General features: G+C 47.1%; 1 protein-coding gene across 13 annotated transcripts in view; it reads right to left on the reverse strand.

Annotated features, from left to right (window-relative positions):
* Window positions 1-16,963, reverse strand: part of FHL2 (four and a half LIM domains 2) — a 77,285-nt gene that overhangs the window by 40,340 nt on the left and 19,982 nt on the right. For 7 of the 13 annotated variants that reach the window (XM_080685308.1, XM_080685310.1, XM_080685309.1 and 4 more), the window contains one exon: window positions 449-625. The exons of 1 other annotated variant lie outside the window; for it this stretch is intronic. In XM_080685308.1, coding sequence (XP_080541434.1) covers window positions 449-601 — 153 coding nt within the window. In that variant the 5' untranslated portion in view covers window positions 602-625. 5 more of the 13 variants (XM_080685303.1, XM_080685311.1, XM_080685312.1 and 2 more) reach the window with 5 other exon arrangements.

Genomic DNA, 16,963 nt, shown 5'->3' on the forward strand with positions numbered 1-16,963 from the left:
TGGCACCCTGCTCCGGCTCACTCGTGCACTTTCACCACAGATCCGGGCTGAGCAGCACCTGCTCCCGTGAGTCAGCACAAAGCAAACATGAGTAAGAGTGTTGCCCTTAAGGAAGCTGCAGCAGTGGGAGCTGGGCGGGTGTGAGATAAGGACAAGGATACCGGAAACCTAAGACACGTACGTGGGACGCTCCGCACACGCCCTGGGAAAGCACTGTGCACGTGCTACGCAAGCAGGAATGGGCAGAGACCGAACTAGCGGAGGGAAGAGGCTCGAAAAGACACTGAAGTATCTGACCTCGGAGTGGTGGTGGGGGCGGGGGCTCCAAATGATGGAATTTCATCAGGGGTTACGGATCGGGAGTTCAGCACCACCATGCACACGGCCCGTGGTTCCTGGGGAGCAGGGGGAGGGGCAGGAGCTACAGGCACTGTTGGGGGCCGGGTACCTTGCAGTCGCAGCCTATGGGCTTCCCGCACTCCTCGCATGTGCTGGCGTAGAGGGCCTCGAAGCAGGCCACGCAGTAGGGGCTCTCCTCCCTCAGGATGTACTTCTTGCCAAAGAGAGACTCTTCGCAATGGTGGCAGTCAAAGCGCTCCATTTTGACACCCGGCTTTTCAACGACCTACCAAACAGGAGAGATCACGTGTCACAGTGAGCGCCTGCGAATGCCGCGTGCTGAGCCCTGGCGGGGCTGCTGCCCTCAGTGTCACCTCTCGCCAACTGGTGGCTCCCTCCTCTGGCGAGTAACTCAGCCTTGTAATGATCCTAATTTTCAATACTTTTAAAAAATGCATTGGAGGCAGTTTTGTATCGTTGACTGTGTCAGAAAAAGCCACCTCAGTTTTGGACACAAGAGTTTGCACAGAGCCCTCATGCATGTGCTTCAAATGTGTGCAATGTGTGATAGGGCCTGCGTCTTCCCTGCCTCCTGGCCCCCAAATAGAAAGGCAGGCACACAAACAATGAATTCATTTCTACGAAGTTTCCATGGGTTCCATGTGTTCGTCAATGTGAATAGTAAGAAACCACAGTGGCCCAGGGAGGGGTTTGGATTTGGTAAACCTGCGGTTGGAGGCCTATCAGAGAGCATTCATTACCCATGACCTCTACATTGCATCAGGAAGCACCTACCCCGGCACAAGAAAAAGTGCCATACATTCCTCAGGCGAGTCATCTTCCTCAGATGAAAAGATCCTCCTCCCACGCCCGGGTCGCCTGAGCGCAGGGCACAGAAGGCTGGCTTCCAAGAATGGGATTAGCACCGTGACTGCAGGCAAAGGCCTCTCCAGGCAGTGCCCGGTTTTCCAAAAGGAACAAGAATGTGTCTCAGGCCAGTCACTGCATTTTTCCAGGATGAGCCTGGAGTGTGCATGAGCAGGAAGGGACAGGGACGGGGAGGGGACAGGGGGTTTTCACCTCGCCTCCTCCTCGTGTGCCATTCTCGTACAAGTTGGAACTCTTCCAGAAATACCTGGTGTGTATAGACACCTCCAGGGCATTAAAAACACAGAGCTGATATTTTGCAGGAATATATTCTCAAGTGGCAATATTTAATTTGTGAAAAGTAAAAAGTTCAATAAATTGTTAAATATGTAGACTGGCTGTGTAACTCTGAGCAATGTTTCATGAATTCTAATTAAACTTGGTTCAATTTTCTGTCATTTCAAACCATTTAAGTGTGAAATTTCATAATAAAACCCTACGATGCAAATAAAATATTGTTGCCTGGTTTATAATAGCAGCAGATATGACAGTGTTTATTAATTTTGTACTCTTGTATATACAAGGTCTTGACAACTGTAAGCCAAGAAATGAACATTATTCAAGTATCCGGACTTGGTTATTTCCAGATTTATAGAACAATTTTTTTTTCCAAGGGTATTGAATGTGCAGCTGGACACATGTGGCAAGATCCAGCCTTCTGAATTCCTCTTCCTGGACTTAAAGAAAACACTGTCTGGATGTTCCTGTGATAACATCACAAGACGAAGCTCTTAAGCGTTTGAATTATTATTCTGTGACCCAACATATAAATATGCTTTATTTTTGTTTTTACTGGCAAAAGTTTATTTAGAAAGTCACAGAGGTACAAGTGAGCCCTGGAAGAAGTGAGCCAGCTGGGCTGAGTGGGCCCAAAAAACAAGTTACAGAGGCAAAAAAAGGGCCCTTGGAGCTTAAGAGAAGGAAAGCAAAGGTAATGTGCCTGGGAAAGAAAGGGGTGGGGAAAGGTGGGCATGTGTGTGTGTGTGTGTGTGTGTGTGAGAGAGAGAGAGAGAGAGAGAGAGAGAGCGAGAGAGAGAAAGAGAGAGAGAGAGAAAGAGAGACAGACAGACACTGAATATACTTTGCACAGAAGCCATCACAGCTATGCTGGCAGAAGACTGGATGCTCTCTTGCAATTCCTCAGGACAGGCTTCCTGCAGGAGATGGTCCCTGTGCTGGGAAAAGGTTAGCAGCTGACCCTGCCGGCCCAGGGGCAGAGTGAGCAGAGGCATGGAGACAAGCAACAGGGAAGGGTGGGGGACACCCTGGGAAGATGGGAGTGAGTGGTGCTACTTCAGGAACAGCAAAGATGAAGCGGAAAAGGTAGTCGAAGGCCCGGGACAGCAGGGCCTGTGGCCTTGGTCATGAACACGATGAGCCCGTGGGCAAGAGTTTAGCACGTTAGCTCCCCGAGCTTGCAGTGAGTGTGGAGGGGACACAGAGGGCCCTACTGAGAGCGCACTGGGTGGGAGCCCCACACTGCTATGTGGGTGGGGACAAGACTGAGGGCAATGACTCAACATATGTTCCCTGGGTGTCAGAGTCCACTGCTGACTTGTTTCTTCAATAAAAACAGGACGTCTTGGTTCAATCAGGGCTGTTTCAACCTAACTGTGTATGATCGCTGACACTCTCTGAACCTTAGGATCCCTCTTGACAGGGTATACGTATATCCCTCCTGTCCATTACATACAGCAGTGCTGGCAGGATGACGCAACAGCATGCAAGGAGCCACCCAAACCGAAGGTGTGACTGCTGACTTGTTACTTCAGTGACCGGAGTCCAAAGGACGTCCTGGAGTTCTCATCCCTGCGAGGGAGAAGTCATTCTCTGGTGTCATCCCTCCAGGCTCTGAGCAGCCAGGGCATGTGAAGAAGCTGGATCTTAGGCAACAGGTTTGGCTCCAGGCCAAGCAAACTGCGGTGGGCAAGCACATCCCAGGCGCAGCAGACAGGGCGGAGGCCCGAGGGGTTGGTGGGGGGACTGTGATCTGCGTCTCCCTCAGCCCCACATTCAGTCAGATGCAAGAATCAAGTTCAGAGAGCCCTGGGGCAAAGATGCACTGGGCTCACCTCCTAAGGAATAATTACTATTTAAAAGTCTACAGAGTTTAGATGTGGGTAATTTTTATCTTCTCAGATTCAAAAACTGTAAAACAAAGTTTGAGAGGGCAAGTGTCAGAGCTAGGGAGAAAGAGAAGCATGAAGAGAAGGGAGAAGGAGCACAGGAAGACGGTAAGGGAAGTAGGGGGCAGTGGTAAGAAGGAGATGAAGGAAGAGAGGCGAGGACATGGACAGCCAGACGGCGTCCACTTGTTTTGACCAGAAGGATTTCTTGAGAATCACAGGAGGGGCCCGCGTGGCAGACAGACTCTGTCGGGCATGCTGGCCCAGGCCTCTGCTTCTCAGACCTCACCCCATTCTTCCCACGTGGGTGACCCGCAGGGTCACCTTGACCTAACACGGCCAGATGTGCAAAAGTAGACTCAGTTAAGCCTCCTTTCTGATTATCTCTCTCTCTCTCTCTCTCTTTTGTTAATCCTCATCCGAGGACATTTTTTTCCATTGATTTCTTAGAGACAGTGGAAGGGAGAGAGAGAAACATCAACGTGAGAGAGACACGTCAACTGGTTGCCTCCCTCATGTACCCTGACCAGAGCCAGGGATCAACTGCAACTCAGGTACATGCCCTTGATGGGGAGTCCAACTCGGGACCCTTTGGTCCATGGGCCAACGCTCTAACCACTGAGAGACCCGGCCAGGGCGCCAATGATCTCTTTTTTAACTACTTACTTTGCTCTGACCCCCAAGATGCCATTTTCCTTCTCCCCCTCCAAACCCAAGTGTCTTCTAGATCAACTGTGACTTAGGACACTCCTCTAACACTCAGTTCCTAAAGAGAAGTCAGTCCCGATAAAGCCAGGGCCACCTTTAAAAGCCACCAGGGAGCCAGCTAGGAAATGCCATAGCTTGTTAACAATCAACCAGAGCTTTATAGAGAGAAGGAAAAAAAGATAAAAAAATATGGGCAATAAGTACATATCTATCAATAATTGAATGTAAAAACCAAAATAAAGAAACAAGCAGAACAGAAACAGACTCATATAGATACAGGAGACATTTTGATGCTTGCCATATGGGAGGGGGTGTTGGGTGAAAAAGGTGAAGGGATTAAGAAGTACAAATTGGTAGTTACAGAATAGTCACAGGGATGTAAAATATAGCATAGGGAATATAGTCAATAAGGTTCTAATAACTATGTATGGTGTCAGATGGGGGTGAGATTTATCAATCAGTCATATAATGTCCTCAGACACTGTGTGACTATAAAGCAGGAGCCTTACCGCCAGCGCTTTTCATTAGTCTAGCTGAACTCCTTCTTTTAAGTGAAAATTCTGGTGAAAGGGAGAGGGGGCCAGTTCAAGAGATGTTGCTATTTTAAAAAAATATAATAATGTACCTAGAATTCTCCTGAAACAGATTTTTAGATTATTGGTAAGCTGTAAGATTGACTATACCTACAGAAATATGATATATTTATGGATTAATTGAATGACTCTGAACTGAGTACATCTATGAGCATGGGTCAGGGATGTATCATGATTTGGTATGTAAACTGGTAACTTTCAAAAGCAAAACAAAAATCTGATTAGTCTCTGATAAAGAAATGTCTTGTGTGAGAGACAATGCTTGAATAAGGTAACTGCTGTCCTGCAAATAAACTTTTAAATATGGAATACCAAAAAGAAATGGGGAAATAATAAATGTCAAATTTCTGACCTTAAGTCCATAAATGCAAGAATTGATGTCCTCTGGACTTCTAAATTCAGTCAACAGGAATGTGTGAGGTAACCACTATTTTCCACATACTGGCTTAGGTACTGGGAAACTGAGATAAGATATACAATATCTGAAAGAGTTCCAGTCCAGTTCTAGCCCAAAGAATTTAAATCACCTTCCAGATACTATCTTGTAAGTTAATCTCAAAACATGTCAGTTCAGTCTATGCTAGACAAGCATAATTATGCAGCTAGAATGGCGGGTTGCCTCAGGTTCATAAATCATCTCAGTGCAGGGGATGAGGGGGGACCCACCCTACAGCTCTACCACTGCCTTCCTGGGAACATGGGAACAAGTTATTTACACGTTCACTCTCTCTCGCCAAAAACCTAACTCTAACCCTAAGCCTAACCCAGTCTCCGAAAGGCAGCTTGCTGTTTGTGCTCTGCAGTCTGCCTGGCCTTCCATCTACTATGACCCTCAAATGGGGTCACCTTTTCCTTTGGTGACCCCAACTTTCATGAAAGCCTGGCCTTGGCTTCTTCATTCTCCCAGCCCCGCCACCTCCCGGTGCTTGTTCCACACACTGCGTCAGGGTCCTGTCCGGGTAACTTACACGAGTCTCGCTACTCTGTGCATGGAGTGGCTGTCTTATTTTCTAAAAGTTGTATCATCATAGACAGATCTTCTTTCTTTTTGACTGAAACCTAAATATTTACAGACTTCAAGGATGCCCTTGGACATGAATTTTATTTACCCACAGAAACAGGGCAGCTGCTCCTTTTATTGTCATAGACATCACTTGCCTCACTTCATACCATAAGCCAAGAGGAGATCTTTAAGTCACAGACTAAATCGGGCAGTAAAGGATGACAAAGGCTGAGGACGAGTGTGATAGCATGTGATGTCCAAGTTCAGGCCAGGTGTGAGAATTCCCCATCAGAACTGGACTCACCATAGAGACCAAATGCTGCCCCGAACCCCTCATTAGATCTCCAAGAGGACACCATAGTTTACAGCAAAGGGAAAATCAAGACCAGCATAGCAAAGGCATGATGGAATCTTAAAAAACAAGACGAAGAGTTGGTGGGGAGACTTTTTAAACAAGTTCCTGGAGAGCTATAGTAGTCGGGGTTCTCCAGAGAAACAGAACCAATGGGAGAGTGAATATACAGGAGTTGCAAAGCCCGAGAATAAGGAACACCAGTGGTGCGAGTCCTCGTTCCAAAGCCAGCAGGCTCAAGGCCCGAGGGGAGTTGATGCTTCAGTCCAAGGCCGACACCAGAAAGGACTCTGCCCCAGCGAGGCAGTTGGGCAGGTGGGGTTCCCTCTTGCTGGGCCTTCATGTTATATCAGGTCTTCAACTGATTGGATGAGGCCCACCCACAAGGAGAAGGGCAATCTGCTTTACTCAGTCTCCTGATTCAAATGCTAATCGAATCCAGAAACAACCTCACAGACACACCCAGAAATAACATTTGTGTCTGGGCACCCCAGGGCCCAGTCAAGCTGACATAAAGTCAATTGCCACAGGGGCTAAAGTCCAAACCCATAATTTAGTACAACAGAGACAATTCATCACCCTCCCTGCTCCACTGGCCAAAATCACAGGGCCAGTGTGGTCTCCTGGGAGAGCAGACTCTGAGGCGCTTGATAAGAGCCCATGCATTGTGTTCAAGGTGGTCATCTTGAGAACGTGGCCTCTCAGTATAATTCCATCTGATAAATGGGCTTCGGAAAATTCTCATAATGAAACGACAGGAAGTATCCAAGATCTCTGTGTTCACCCAAGCATGGTATCTGAGTCAGAGAAATTTTCCTACTCCAGCCCCCTTGCTGACTATGGAGGCAGCCTGAGCTCCGAGGGAGGCTGGGGAACCGATCTTGGTGCCGGCAGGACTCGAACCCAGGCCTCCTGAGGCCCCGTCTAATTCTTTTCAATATCCCACTGGACATTTCTGTCTGCAAGTTAGATTTCTTCCAATTCTGGAAGTGATTTCACAAGCTATCTTGGATCAAAGTATGCAACCTCAATGCAATATTCAGGTATGTCCTATGCTTAGTGGTTAGACCTCCAGCTCTTTAGTTAAGCTATCTGGGCTCAGATCTCAGGACCAGGGGCATTTAAGGGTGGGGAAAACCTTAACCAAAAGTTACTTGAACCTCTCTGTGCTTCAGTTTATCTGTAAAAACAAACATAACATCAAATACGAATACACTGTTCACGATGTGCCGGCTTGATAACAACCCTGCAAACAAAACATTGTCGGATCTCTGTTTTCCAGTTGAGAAAACTGAGGCACGGACTAAATCTGAAAAACACAGTGAAGCACATTTTATATAAATGCACAGTGAAATGTCCTTCATTGACTTTGGTTTTATGTAAGTTTAATTGTTCGACCAGTCCCAGTACTTCTAAGACTTGCCTCAAATGTTTCTTGGTCTATATCCCCTTCAGGATAGCAAAGCCTCCTTCTAACGCATTACTTCAAAACCAGGTAAACTGAGGCAGTGTCAAAGAAGCAGAGGATTTGGCCTTGTGTTTGAACACAGTTCTGATTGTAAGCCCACATGGTGGTCAGTGCGAGGTGTAACCAGGGAGGCAGCTGTGTCCCCTTCTTCACGCCATGGGAACCCAGAATGGGATCTGAAAGGAAATGGGGCTGTTCACTTAAGAGAGGACACAGCATCTACCATTCTCTGTCGGCAATTACAGGTATGCTAAGATATCACAGAGGCGCAACTTAAGATGAGAGGCTCTTTTCGTTTAAAATAGCCTATTTTGATAAACCCAGGGGTTGAGTTTTTTAATTTCTGCACTAGTTAATGCGTGAGGCCACAGTGCAAGCTCCACTTCTTTCTATTAAAAGGGAAGGTTCAGACATCCGCACGGACAGAGGGCGGCAGGGTCGAGGCCTCAAGGCGGGGAGCCGGTCACCTCCCCAACTGGCACCCGCGGCCAGTCTCTGCCCAGGACTCACCCGTGGGTGGCACAGCCCCTGCTCTCCACCCAGCGGAGACCTGTCTGACCTGGACGGGGACCGCGGTTCTCCCTCCGAGGATGGGGCGGTCCCCCCAGCCTGCAGTACCTCCGAGGCCTCCCCACCACGGTTCGGCCTCCTTCTCCCCGACTCTCCCCCACCGCTCGGCGCCCCGTCCCGGATCTTCCCCACCGCTCGGCGCCCCGTCCCCGATCTCCCCCACCGCTCGGCTCCTCGGTGCCCTGATCTCCCCCACCGCTCGGCTCCCCAGTGCCCTGATCTCCCCCACCGCTCGGCTCCCCGTCCCCGATCTCCCCCACCGCTCGGCTCCCCGGTGCCCTGATCTCCCCCACCGCTCGGCTCCCCGTCCCCGAAATCCCCCAAGACTCGGCTTCTCGTCTCTCGGGGTTTCTCCCATGGCCCAGCTCCCTTGTCCTCGGATCTCCTCCCACTGCTCGGCGCCCCTCTCCTGCAGTCTTCCCCACGCTCGGCACCTCTCTCCGGGTCTCCCCATGGCTTGGCTTCCCTGTCGCCAGCCGTGCGGGTGGAGCCCATCTCCCTCCCCGTGGCCGGGAGAGCGGCACTCACCGCGCGGCGGCGGGCGCTCCTGGACGGGATGGGACGGGACGGGAGGTCTCGGCGTGGCTGCTCCGCTGCTCCGCTGCCGGGCGACTGGAGCGCAGCCTTCCGCCTGGCGAACCCCGGTGTCATTTGACCATATAAGGAGGCGGACGCACGCCTCCCCGGCGCCGGGAGCGGCTGGCGCGCAGCAGCGGGTGCGGGGGCGCCGAGCGAGCGCCCTCCGCCTCCCTGGGCCGCGCACGGACCCCACGTTGCTAGCTGTTCCTTACTTCGGGTGCATAGCGCACGGGGTGACGTGGAGCTTCGTCCTGAGCGTTAGCTCAGGTGGGTAGTTTGGGTTGAGGGCCCCCGGGCCACCGCTGGGGCGACCTAGGACCCAAGGGCGGGGCGGGGCGGGGGGTAGGGATCTGCCGGGTTCCCCCACCCAGAGGCAGGCCCAAGCCCAGATGGCGCAGCGAGAGGCGGGGGTGATGGAAGGACCACTTCTCTTTCGTGGGCACGAGGCATGCGCCTGAGATGCATTTGCAAGGTGGGCTTTTTGTCCGCCTTACCCTGCAGAGCCGTCTCTTTAACGAAATGAACCCAGAAAATGGCCCAAACGAATGAATAATGCCAAGTTCTTTGTTCTGCTGAAGAGAGGACAGGATAAGCCCCAGCCCAGGGGCGACAGCGCTGTTCAGAGGTTCTGGTCTCTTAACCTTTCTGGGCGAGGAAAACAAAAGTTGATTTGGAGAGAATGCCTCCCACCTCAAAGCCCAGGCCTCTGCAGGAAGCACACCCGCAGGGACAGGTGGCACCAGGGAACTTTGCGGAGAGAGGGCGCAGGCGGAGTCTCAGGCCTGGGAAAGGGAGCATCGCATCTGGAAAGAGACGTTTGTTCTTCAGGAGGTGGCCAGGCTGCAGGCGCAGGCAGCGGTGGAGGAGGGCTGGAAGCCAAGGCACAGCAGAAATACCGGGGTGGGGGGAGACGTATTTGTGTTTAACATGCAGCGGGCCACAGAGAAGGGAGAGCGATTGGATTGCTTTCTTTTGGTTGAAGCTCAATGTCTGGAGATATTTCAGACCCCCACCCATCAACACACACACACACACACACACACACACACACACACACACAGTCTCCATCATGCAAGCACACAACTCATTGCTCCCACTTTCTGGACACTAGCTCTGTGTGTTGTCTTACTTGACCCTCAGCCCTGTGAGGCAGGGATCTTATGGCAAGGACCATATCAGAGATGGGCTCACTGCCTCCTGGACAAGAATCATGCAGCTGAGATTTGATGGGAGTCTGTTAGATGGCAAAGCCATGAAGTATCTTACAGGATATGACATGCCCCTCCTCCCACGGGCCACTCCAATGCCTGCCAGAGGACCAAGACATAAGCCCAGACAGAATTGGATGTGAGGAATCTAGCCTGCACCCCCCAATTTCTTCCTGAACCCCTAACTTTTCACCAAGAATGGAAGTATGGTCTCCTAACCTGAATTTCCACTGACAGTCAAGCATCTTTAAATTCAGATACAAGTGTGTGGAAAAACCTATCTCTCTGATAATATCTGGGCATGTTGTCTATATAGTTGCAAATTATAAAATGATTTCCTAATTCTCAAATGTTGTGACTAAAAAACAAGTTTAAAAATTATTGAAACAGCCCTGACCGGTTTGGCTCAGTGGATAGAGCGTCGGCTTGCGGACTGAAAGGTCCCAGGTTCGATTCCGGTCAAGGGCATGTACCTTGGTTGCGGGCACATCCCCAGTAGGGAGTGTGCAGGAGGCAGCTGATCGATGTTTCTCTCTCATCAATGTTTCTAACTCTCTATCCCTCTCCCTTCTTCTCTGTAAAAAATCAATAAAATATATTTAAAAAAAAATTATTGAAACAGAGGGAGAAACCAAGATGGTGGCATAGGTAAACACCTGACATTGCTGCCTTGCACAACCACTTCAAAACTATAACTAAAAGACAAAACGGACATCATCCAGAACCACAGGAAGGCTGGTTAAGTGGAAATTCTACAACTAGAAGGAAAGAGAAAAGCACACTGAGACTCAGAGGAGGTGCGGAAATAAAGTGCAGAGGTACAGAGGCACGCACGCGGAAAGGGCTGGCAAGTGAGTACACCGCTGTCTTTTTCAATTGGGAGGGAGACACAAGCTCCCCACTGCTCTGAACTCCATTTCCGGGTGAGACTCTGGGACCAGACTCATATGGGGAGAAACTGGACTGCCCGGCATCGAGTGGAACTTGAGAATGGCTTTCTCTCAGAGGTGCTTGCAGCGATTACCGAGGGACACTGAGACCCGGGGGCCTCCTAGGGCAGGGCTGAGGATCAGCAATAGCTGTTTGCTCCACCCTGTTGATTCCCTGAGACCCCACCCCACCCAAGCTGTGCGCAGAGGCTTTTGCATATGAATGGCCTGGCCCTTTGCAATCTAAAATTACCTAACAAACTGCAGCTGGGTCAGAGAGACCCAGAACATCCAAAAGAAGGCCCAAGGCCCCACAGCAGCTTGCATTGCTTCACAGCTGGGGCTCATCTGGGCAACTCCAAACCCCAAACAAAGAAGAGGAATCTGCAGATCTCTCCATAGCTCCTGCTGGGTGGCCTCAGGCAGAGGCTAAATTTGCACCTCCTTGGAGATCCAAGAGCCAGTGTACCCATGGTTAGAGTGGGACCATCCAGATTACAACTCCTCAGATGCATAAGGGACACACTCAAGGGGCAGACTCAGTGAGCACCAAAGCCCCACTGAAGCAAGTCTTGTCTCATAAGGGTGTCTCCAGCACAGAAGTTCTCCCATCATAGACACAGCTGATCCTCACAGCCAATTGGCCTGGAGGTCAATTCCTCCCAGTGATACCAACAACAATCAAGGCTTAACTACAACAAGACTGTGCACACAGCCCACAAAGGGGTGCACCAAGAGTGTCCGCTTCAGGTAATTGGGAGGCTGAGCCACTGGGCCCTATAGGACAACTACCACACAAAGCCACTCTATCAACACAGGGAAGCAGCCAAAATGCGGAGACAAAGAAACAGGTCACAAATGACAGAAATGGAAGAAAGCAAACTACTGGATATAGAGTTCAAAACCACGGTTATAAGGTTTTTCAAAAATCTTCTAGAAACTGATGACAAATTTAGTGAGACCTTCAAGGATATGAAAAAGGACCAACTAAAAATTAAGCATACACTGACTGAAATAAAGAATAATATACAGAGATCCAATAGCAGACCAGAGGATCGCAAAAATCAAGTCAAAGATTTGAAATACAAAGAACCAAAAAACACCCAACTGGAAAAGCAAAAAGAAAAAAGAATCCAAAAATATGAAGATAGCGTAAGGAGCCTCTGGGACAACTTTAAGCGTACCAACATCTGAATTATGGGGGTGCCAGAAGAAGAGAGAGAGCAAGATAATGAAAACCTATTTGAAGAAATAATGACAGAAAACTTCCCCTACCTGGTGAAAGAAATAGACTTACAAGTCCAGGAAGTGCACAGAACCCCAAACAAGAGGAATCCAAAGAGGACCACACCAAGACACATCATAATTAAAATGCCAAGAGCAAAAGACAAAGAGAGAATATTAAAAGCAGCAAGAGAAAAACAGTTAGTTACCTACAAGGGAGTACCCATACGATTGTCAGCTGATTTCTCAACAGAAACTATGCAGGCCAGAAGGGAGTGGCAAGAAATATTCAATGTGATGAATAGCAAGAATTTACAACCAAGATTACTCTACCCAGCAAAGCTATCATTCAGAATTGAAGGTCAGATAAAGAGCTTCACAGATAAGAAAAAGCTAAAGGAGTTCATCACCGCCAACCCAGTATTATATGAAATGCTGAAAGGTATTCTTTAAGAAGAGAAAGGCCAAAACCAGTTTGGCTCAGTGGATAGAGCGTCAGCCTGCAGACTGAAAGGTCCCAGGTTCGATTCCGGTCAAGGGCATGTACCTTGGTTGTGGGCACATCCCCAGTAGGAGGTGTGCAGGAGGCAGCTGATCAATGTTTCTCTCTCATCAATGTTTCTAGCTCTCTATCTCTCTCCTCTCTCTTCCTCTCTGTAAAAAATTAATAAAAAAATACATTTAAAAAAAATAAAAAAAGAAGAGAAAGAAGAAAAAGGTAAAGATAAAAATTATAAACAACAAATACATATCTATCAACAAGTGAATCTAAAAATCAAGTGAATAAAAAATCTGATGAACAGAATAAACTGGTGAATATAATAGAATCAGGGGCATAGAAAGGGAGTGAACTGACAATTCTCGGGGGAAAGGAGTGTAGGGGGTGCAGGAAGAGACTGGACAAAAATCGTACACCTATGGATGAGGACAGTGGGGGTGGTAAGGGCAGAGGGTAGGGTGGGAACCGGGTGGAGGGGAGCTATGGGGGGAAAAAAGAGGAACAACTGTAATAATCTGAACCATAAATATTTATTAAAAAATTATTGAAACATTAGTTGCTGCATTTATCTTCTTTCTTTTGGCTAACTTTATTTTATTTAGTTTTCTCAGTTACGTTTTTAATTCATTTGTTTTCATTTTCTTTGTTACTGATATAGTTATTTGGTTCTATAAATCTTCTAATAACTGCATTAACTGTACAATATAGATCCTGATATGTTGTATTTTCTTTATTGTTATTTTAAGAAGTTCTGCAATTTAATATTGCATTTCACCTTTGACCTAAAGGATAGAGGAACATATTAAATGACTCTATGAGGCTCCTGGTTGAACTCCTGGTTGAGGGGACAATTTGCATGTTAGTCATTTATTATGTAGGATAGTATCAGCCATGGATTAATGGTGACCATTGACGCGGGTGACAGGTATGTGGGGTTCATTATACTAGTCTAGTTCCTTTTGTACAGCTTGAAAAATTCCATAATGAATATTTTCATAAGTATAAATATACATACCATTTGCCCTTAATCCAGCATTTCCCCTTACAGCAAATTACCTTACAGATTGACTCGTTCATGTGTAGATTGAGATACATGGGGGAGGAGCCATTATAGAATTATTTGTAATAGTAAAATATTGGACCATGTTACATGCTCATCAACAGGGCCTACTTAAAGACCATATGGTACATTTAAAAATTATTTCTATGTGCATTTGTTAACAAGAGAGAGGTAGCTACACTGATTGATTTGAGCTGATCTTCAAGATATGTCAGCGAAAAGAAAAGTAGAGAACACTCTGCAGAAAGCAACACTTATTTGTGATAAGAAACAAAGAAAGGAAGGGAGGAGACAACACGTATAGTTCATGTGGTTGTCTCTGGGGAGACCTGGGGCTGCGGGTATGGAGTGAAAGCAAGATTAGTTTTCACTGATACCCATTGTTTCTTCTAAATTTTGATTATATAAATGTATCATCCAGTCAAAAATAAATAATTCACACAACACATGCTCCTTCTTTAAGAAAAACATGAAACAAATTTGTTCAACTGAGTTTATAGGAAGTCAATAGGAGGTTTGCTAGAAATAGAGGAAGAAGGGATGCAATTCTGGGCTTAATGGCATATGTATTTTTCTGAACAATTTTAATCAAAGAACAAACTATTAAAAAACTAAAATTTCACAAAGCATTCTGGTAAAATGAATTTTGAAAAGTTCGATCTTGTATACCATTGTATTCCCCAGACCTAACTATAGTGCATGGCACATAGTATGTGCTTAATAAATATAATAATGAATTAATTGATTACAGAAGAATTGTTTAAAATGTAACATCACACATTTTGTAATTGATTATAGTATAAGAGAATATTATAGAAAATATAACAAACTGTAGGCAGTACAGTTTCATCTCTGGAATCAGGCCTGGATTTGAATCCCTATACTATGCTTTGTGGCCTGGGCCAACCACAAGACCTTCAGTTTGTTCATGTGTAAAATGAGCTAATAACATATACATTGCAAAATTGTTGGGAAGTTCCTTTCATATAATGCATATAAACCACTTAGTCATTATTAGTACAGTCCTTGACACATAGTAGGCCCTCAACAAATAATTGGGCAGATGAATCTAGAATGAGAAGGAAACATGAAGGTGGTTAAAAGGTACAAACTTTCAGTTACAAGATAAGTAAGCCCTGGGGATGTGATGTACAGCAAGGAGACGATAGTTAAAACTATACTGCAGATTTGAAAGTTGTCAAGAGAGCAACTCTTCAAATTCTCATTATAAGACAAAAAAATTGTGACTATGTGTGGTGATGGGTGTTAACTAGGTTTACAGTGGTGATCACTTTGTAATGTATACAAATACTGAATCATGATGTTGTACACTTGAAACTAATGTGTTTTTTCCTTTTTATTGAGTTTATTGGGGTGACACTGGTTAACAAAATTAAAATTAAGTTTCAGGTGCACAATCCTGCAACATATTATCTGTACACTGTGTTCATCACCCCAAGTCAAATGTCCATCCATCACCATTTATCCCCCCTATTCCCTCCTCCTCCTCCCCTCCCACTGGGCAATCACCATAATATAATGTTATATGTCAATTATGTGTATCTAAATTTTTAAAAAAGAAAACATACTTAGCCCTGGCTGGTTTGGCTCAGTGGATAGAGCGTCGGCCTGCGAACTGAAGGGTCCCAGGTTCGATTCCAGTCAAGGGCATGTACCTTGGTTGCGGGCACATCCCCAGTGGGGGGTGTGCAAGAGGCAGCTGATCGATGTTTCTCTCTCATCAATGTTTCTAGCTCTCTATCCCTCTCCCTTCCTCTCTGTAAAAAATCAATAAAATATATTAAAAAAAAAAAAAAGAAAACATACTTAATTCTCAACAGAAGGAAGCATTAAGGTTTAGGTCCTGTCCTAAAGATAAAAGATTGCATTTTTGAGAGAAAAATTCTCTGCTATAGGTAAAAGGCTAATTCATAATAGGAAAAATTAAGAAATTATATTTTCTGACAATTCTGATAGGTTATTCAAGTTCTTCTCTTGTTTAATTCGGTTCTCCTATAATTCCTTCACCAGCCAACAAGGCCCTCACTTCTTCCTCTCTTGTGGAGGATTCAGGAAGAGGCATGGCTAGGAAGGGAGGGAAGGGAGGGAAGAATTTCCAGGGTAGGCCAGTGGTGCTCAAAGTGTGGTCTGCGACCACCAGCAGCAGGTCCCTGGGAAACTTGTTTGAAGTAAACATAGTTCAACCAGCCTTCCAGGTAATTCTGATGACTGACATTGCTTCTGGGTAAAGTACCCTCTAGGGAGTCCAACTCTGGACTCAGTAATTTTCCTGAAACTTGAGAGATGTCAGTTTCTATGGCTGAGCAAGTGGGAACAGAGGTAGACTAAACATAGGCCAGACTCAGGAGCTCTAAATCCAACTGCAGGCATAAAACTTAAAGACAAAAAGTTCCAGCCTGTGTCTCAAGGGAGCAAATGCGGAAACTTAATTGTCTCCATGGAGAGGCCCCCGAGGAAGGCAGAGTTCCGGGAGTAGGCAAGAACTACAGCCCCGGTGGTGGGTAGTCAGGTGGGCCAGGACCCACACACCTGGCACTAGGAGACCTCGCCATCACCAGGAAGAAAGGGAAACCCATGAAAACATGGTGATGGAGGAGGTGTCAGACCCCCCCACCTTAGTTGCCCTAACAGACCACTTCAGTGAAGATTTTTAGAGCACTGTTATCCCATTTAAGAAGGGATTTCTCAGAGGCAGTTCCACCCACTCAAACCTTGGGCAGGAATCTAGCGGATGACTTGCCCTTGATTCAGAGGTAATCCTTCTCAATTGCCTCAGATGGTTGGTGGGTAAGTGTCTCCGATCCTAACAGCTGATGGTCAAAGGGTGAATTCTCTCCATTCTCCCTGGGCCGGGGGGGGGGGGGGGCGCGGGGGGGCGGTCAGGAGGCAGGCCTTTGGGAGCCTCCCCATACATAGCACCAGACCCCAGTGTGGTGGCCCAGACACCTGGACTCGCTTTTCCTAAAAGCACTTCTTTTCAGAATGAGGCAGGAAAGCCTCTATGGCAGATGGCCCTGCAGGCAGGATGGCCACCTGCTTGTGCCTATGAGCTTGTTCTGGTTGCAGCTACGGTGCGTTCTAGTAGGACCCAAATACTGTCCCCTTGCCTGTGAGACTTTCAGGAAAAGCTCAGCCCTCTACAAAAGGCAAACTCCTTCCTTCCCCTTCCCCCTTAGCCATGCTCTGGTTAGGAGGGAAAATGCTTGGCTTTTCCTGAAGATGCAAAATTGCCATATCTCATTTCTGCTATCTCTGTTTTTCACAAGCAGAGTTCATAGATGAGAGGAGTCCATGTTTAAAGTCTGAAAATATGTCTGACTCTGAGGCAGATCCACAAACAACTCCATGAGTCCAGGA

Source organism: Plecotus auritus (genome assembly GCF_963455305.1).
Source record: "Plecotus auritus genome assembly, chromosome: 8".
NCBI classification, from domain to species: Eukaryota; Metazoa; Chordata; class Mammalia; order Chiroptera; family Vespertilionidae; genus Plecotus; species Plecotus auritus.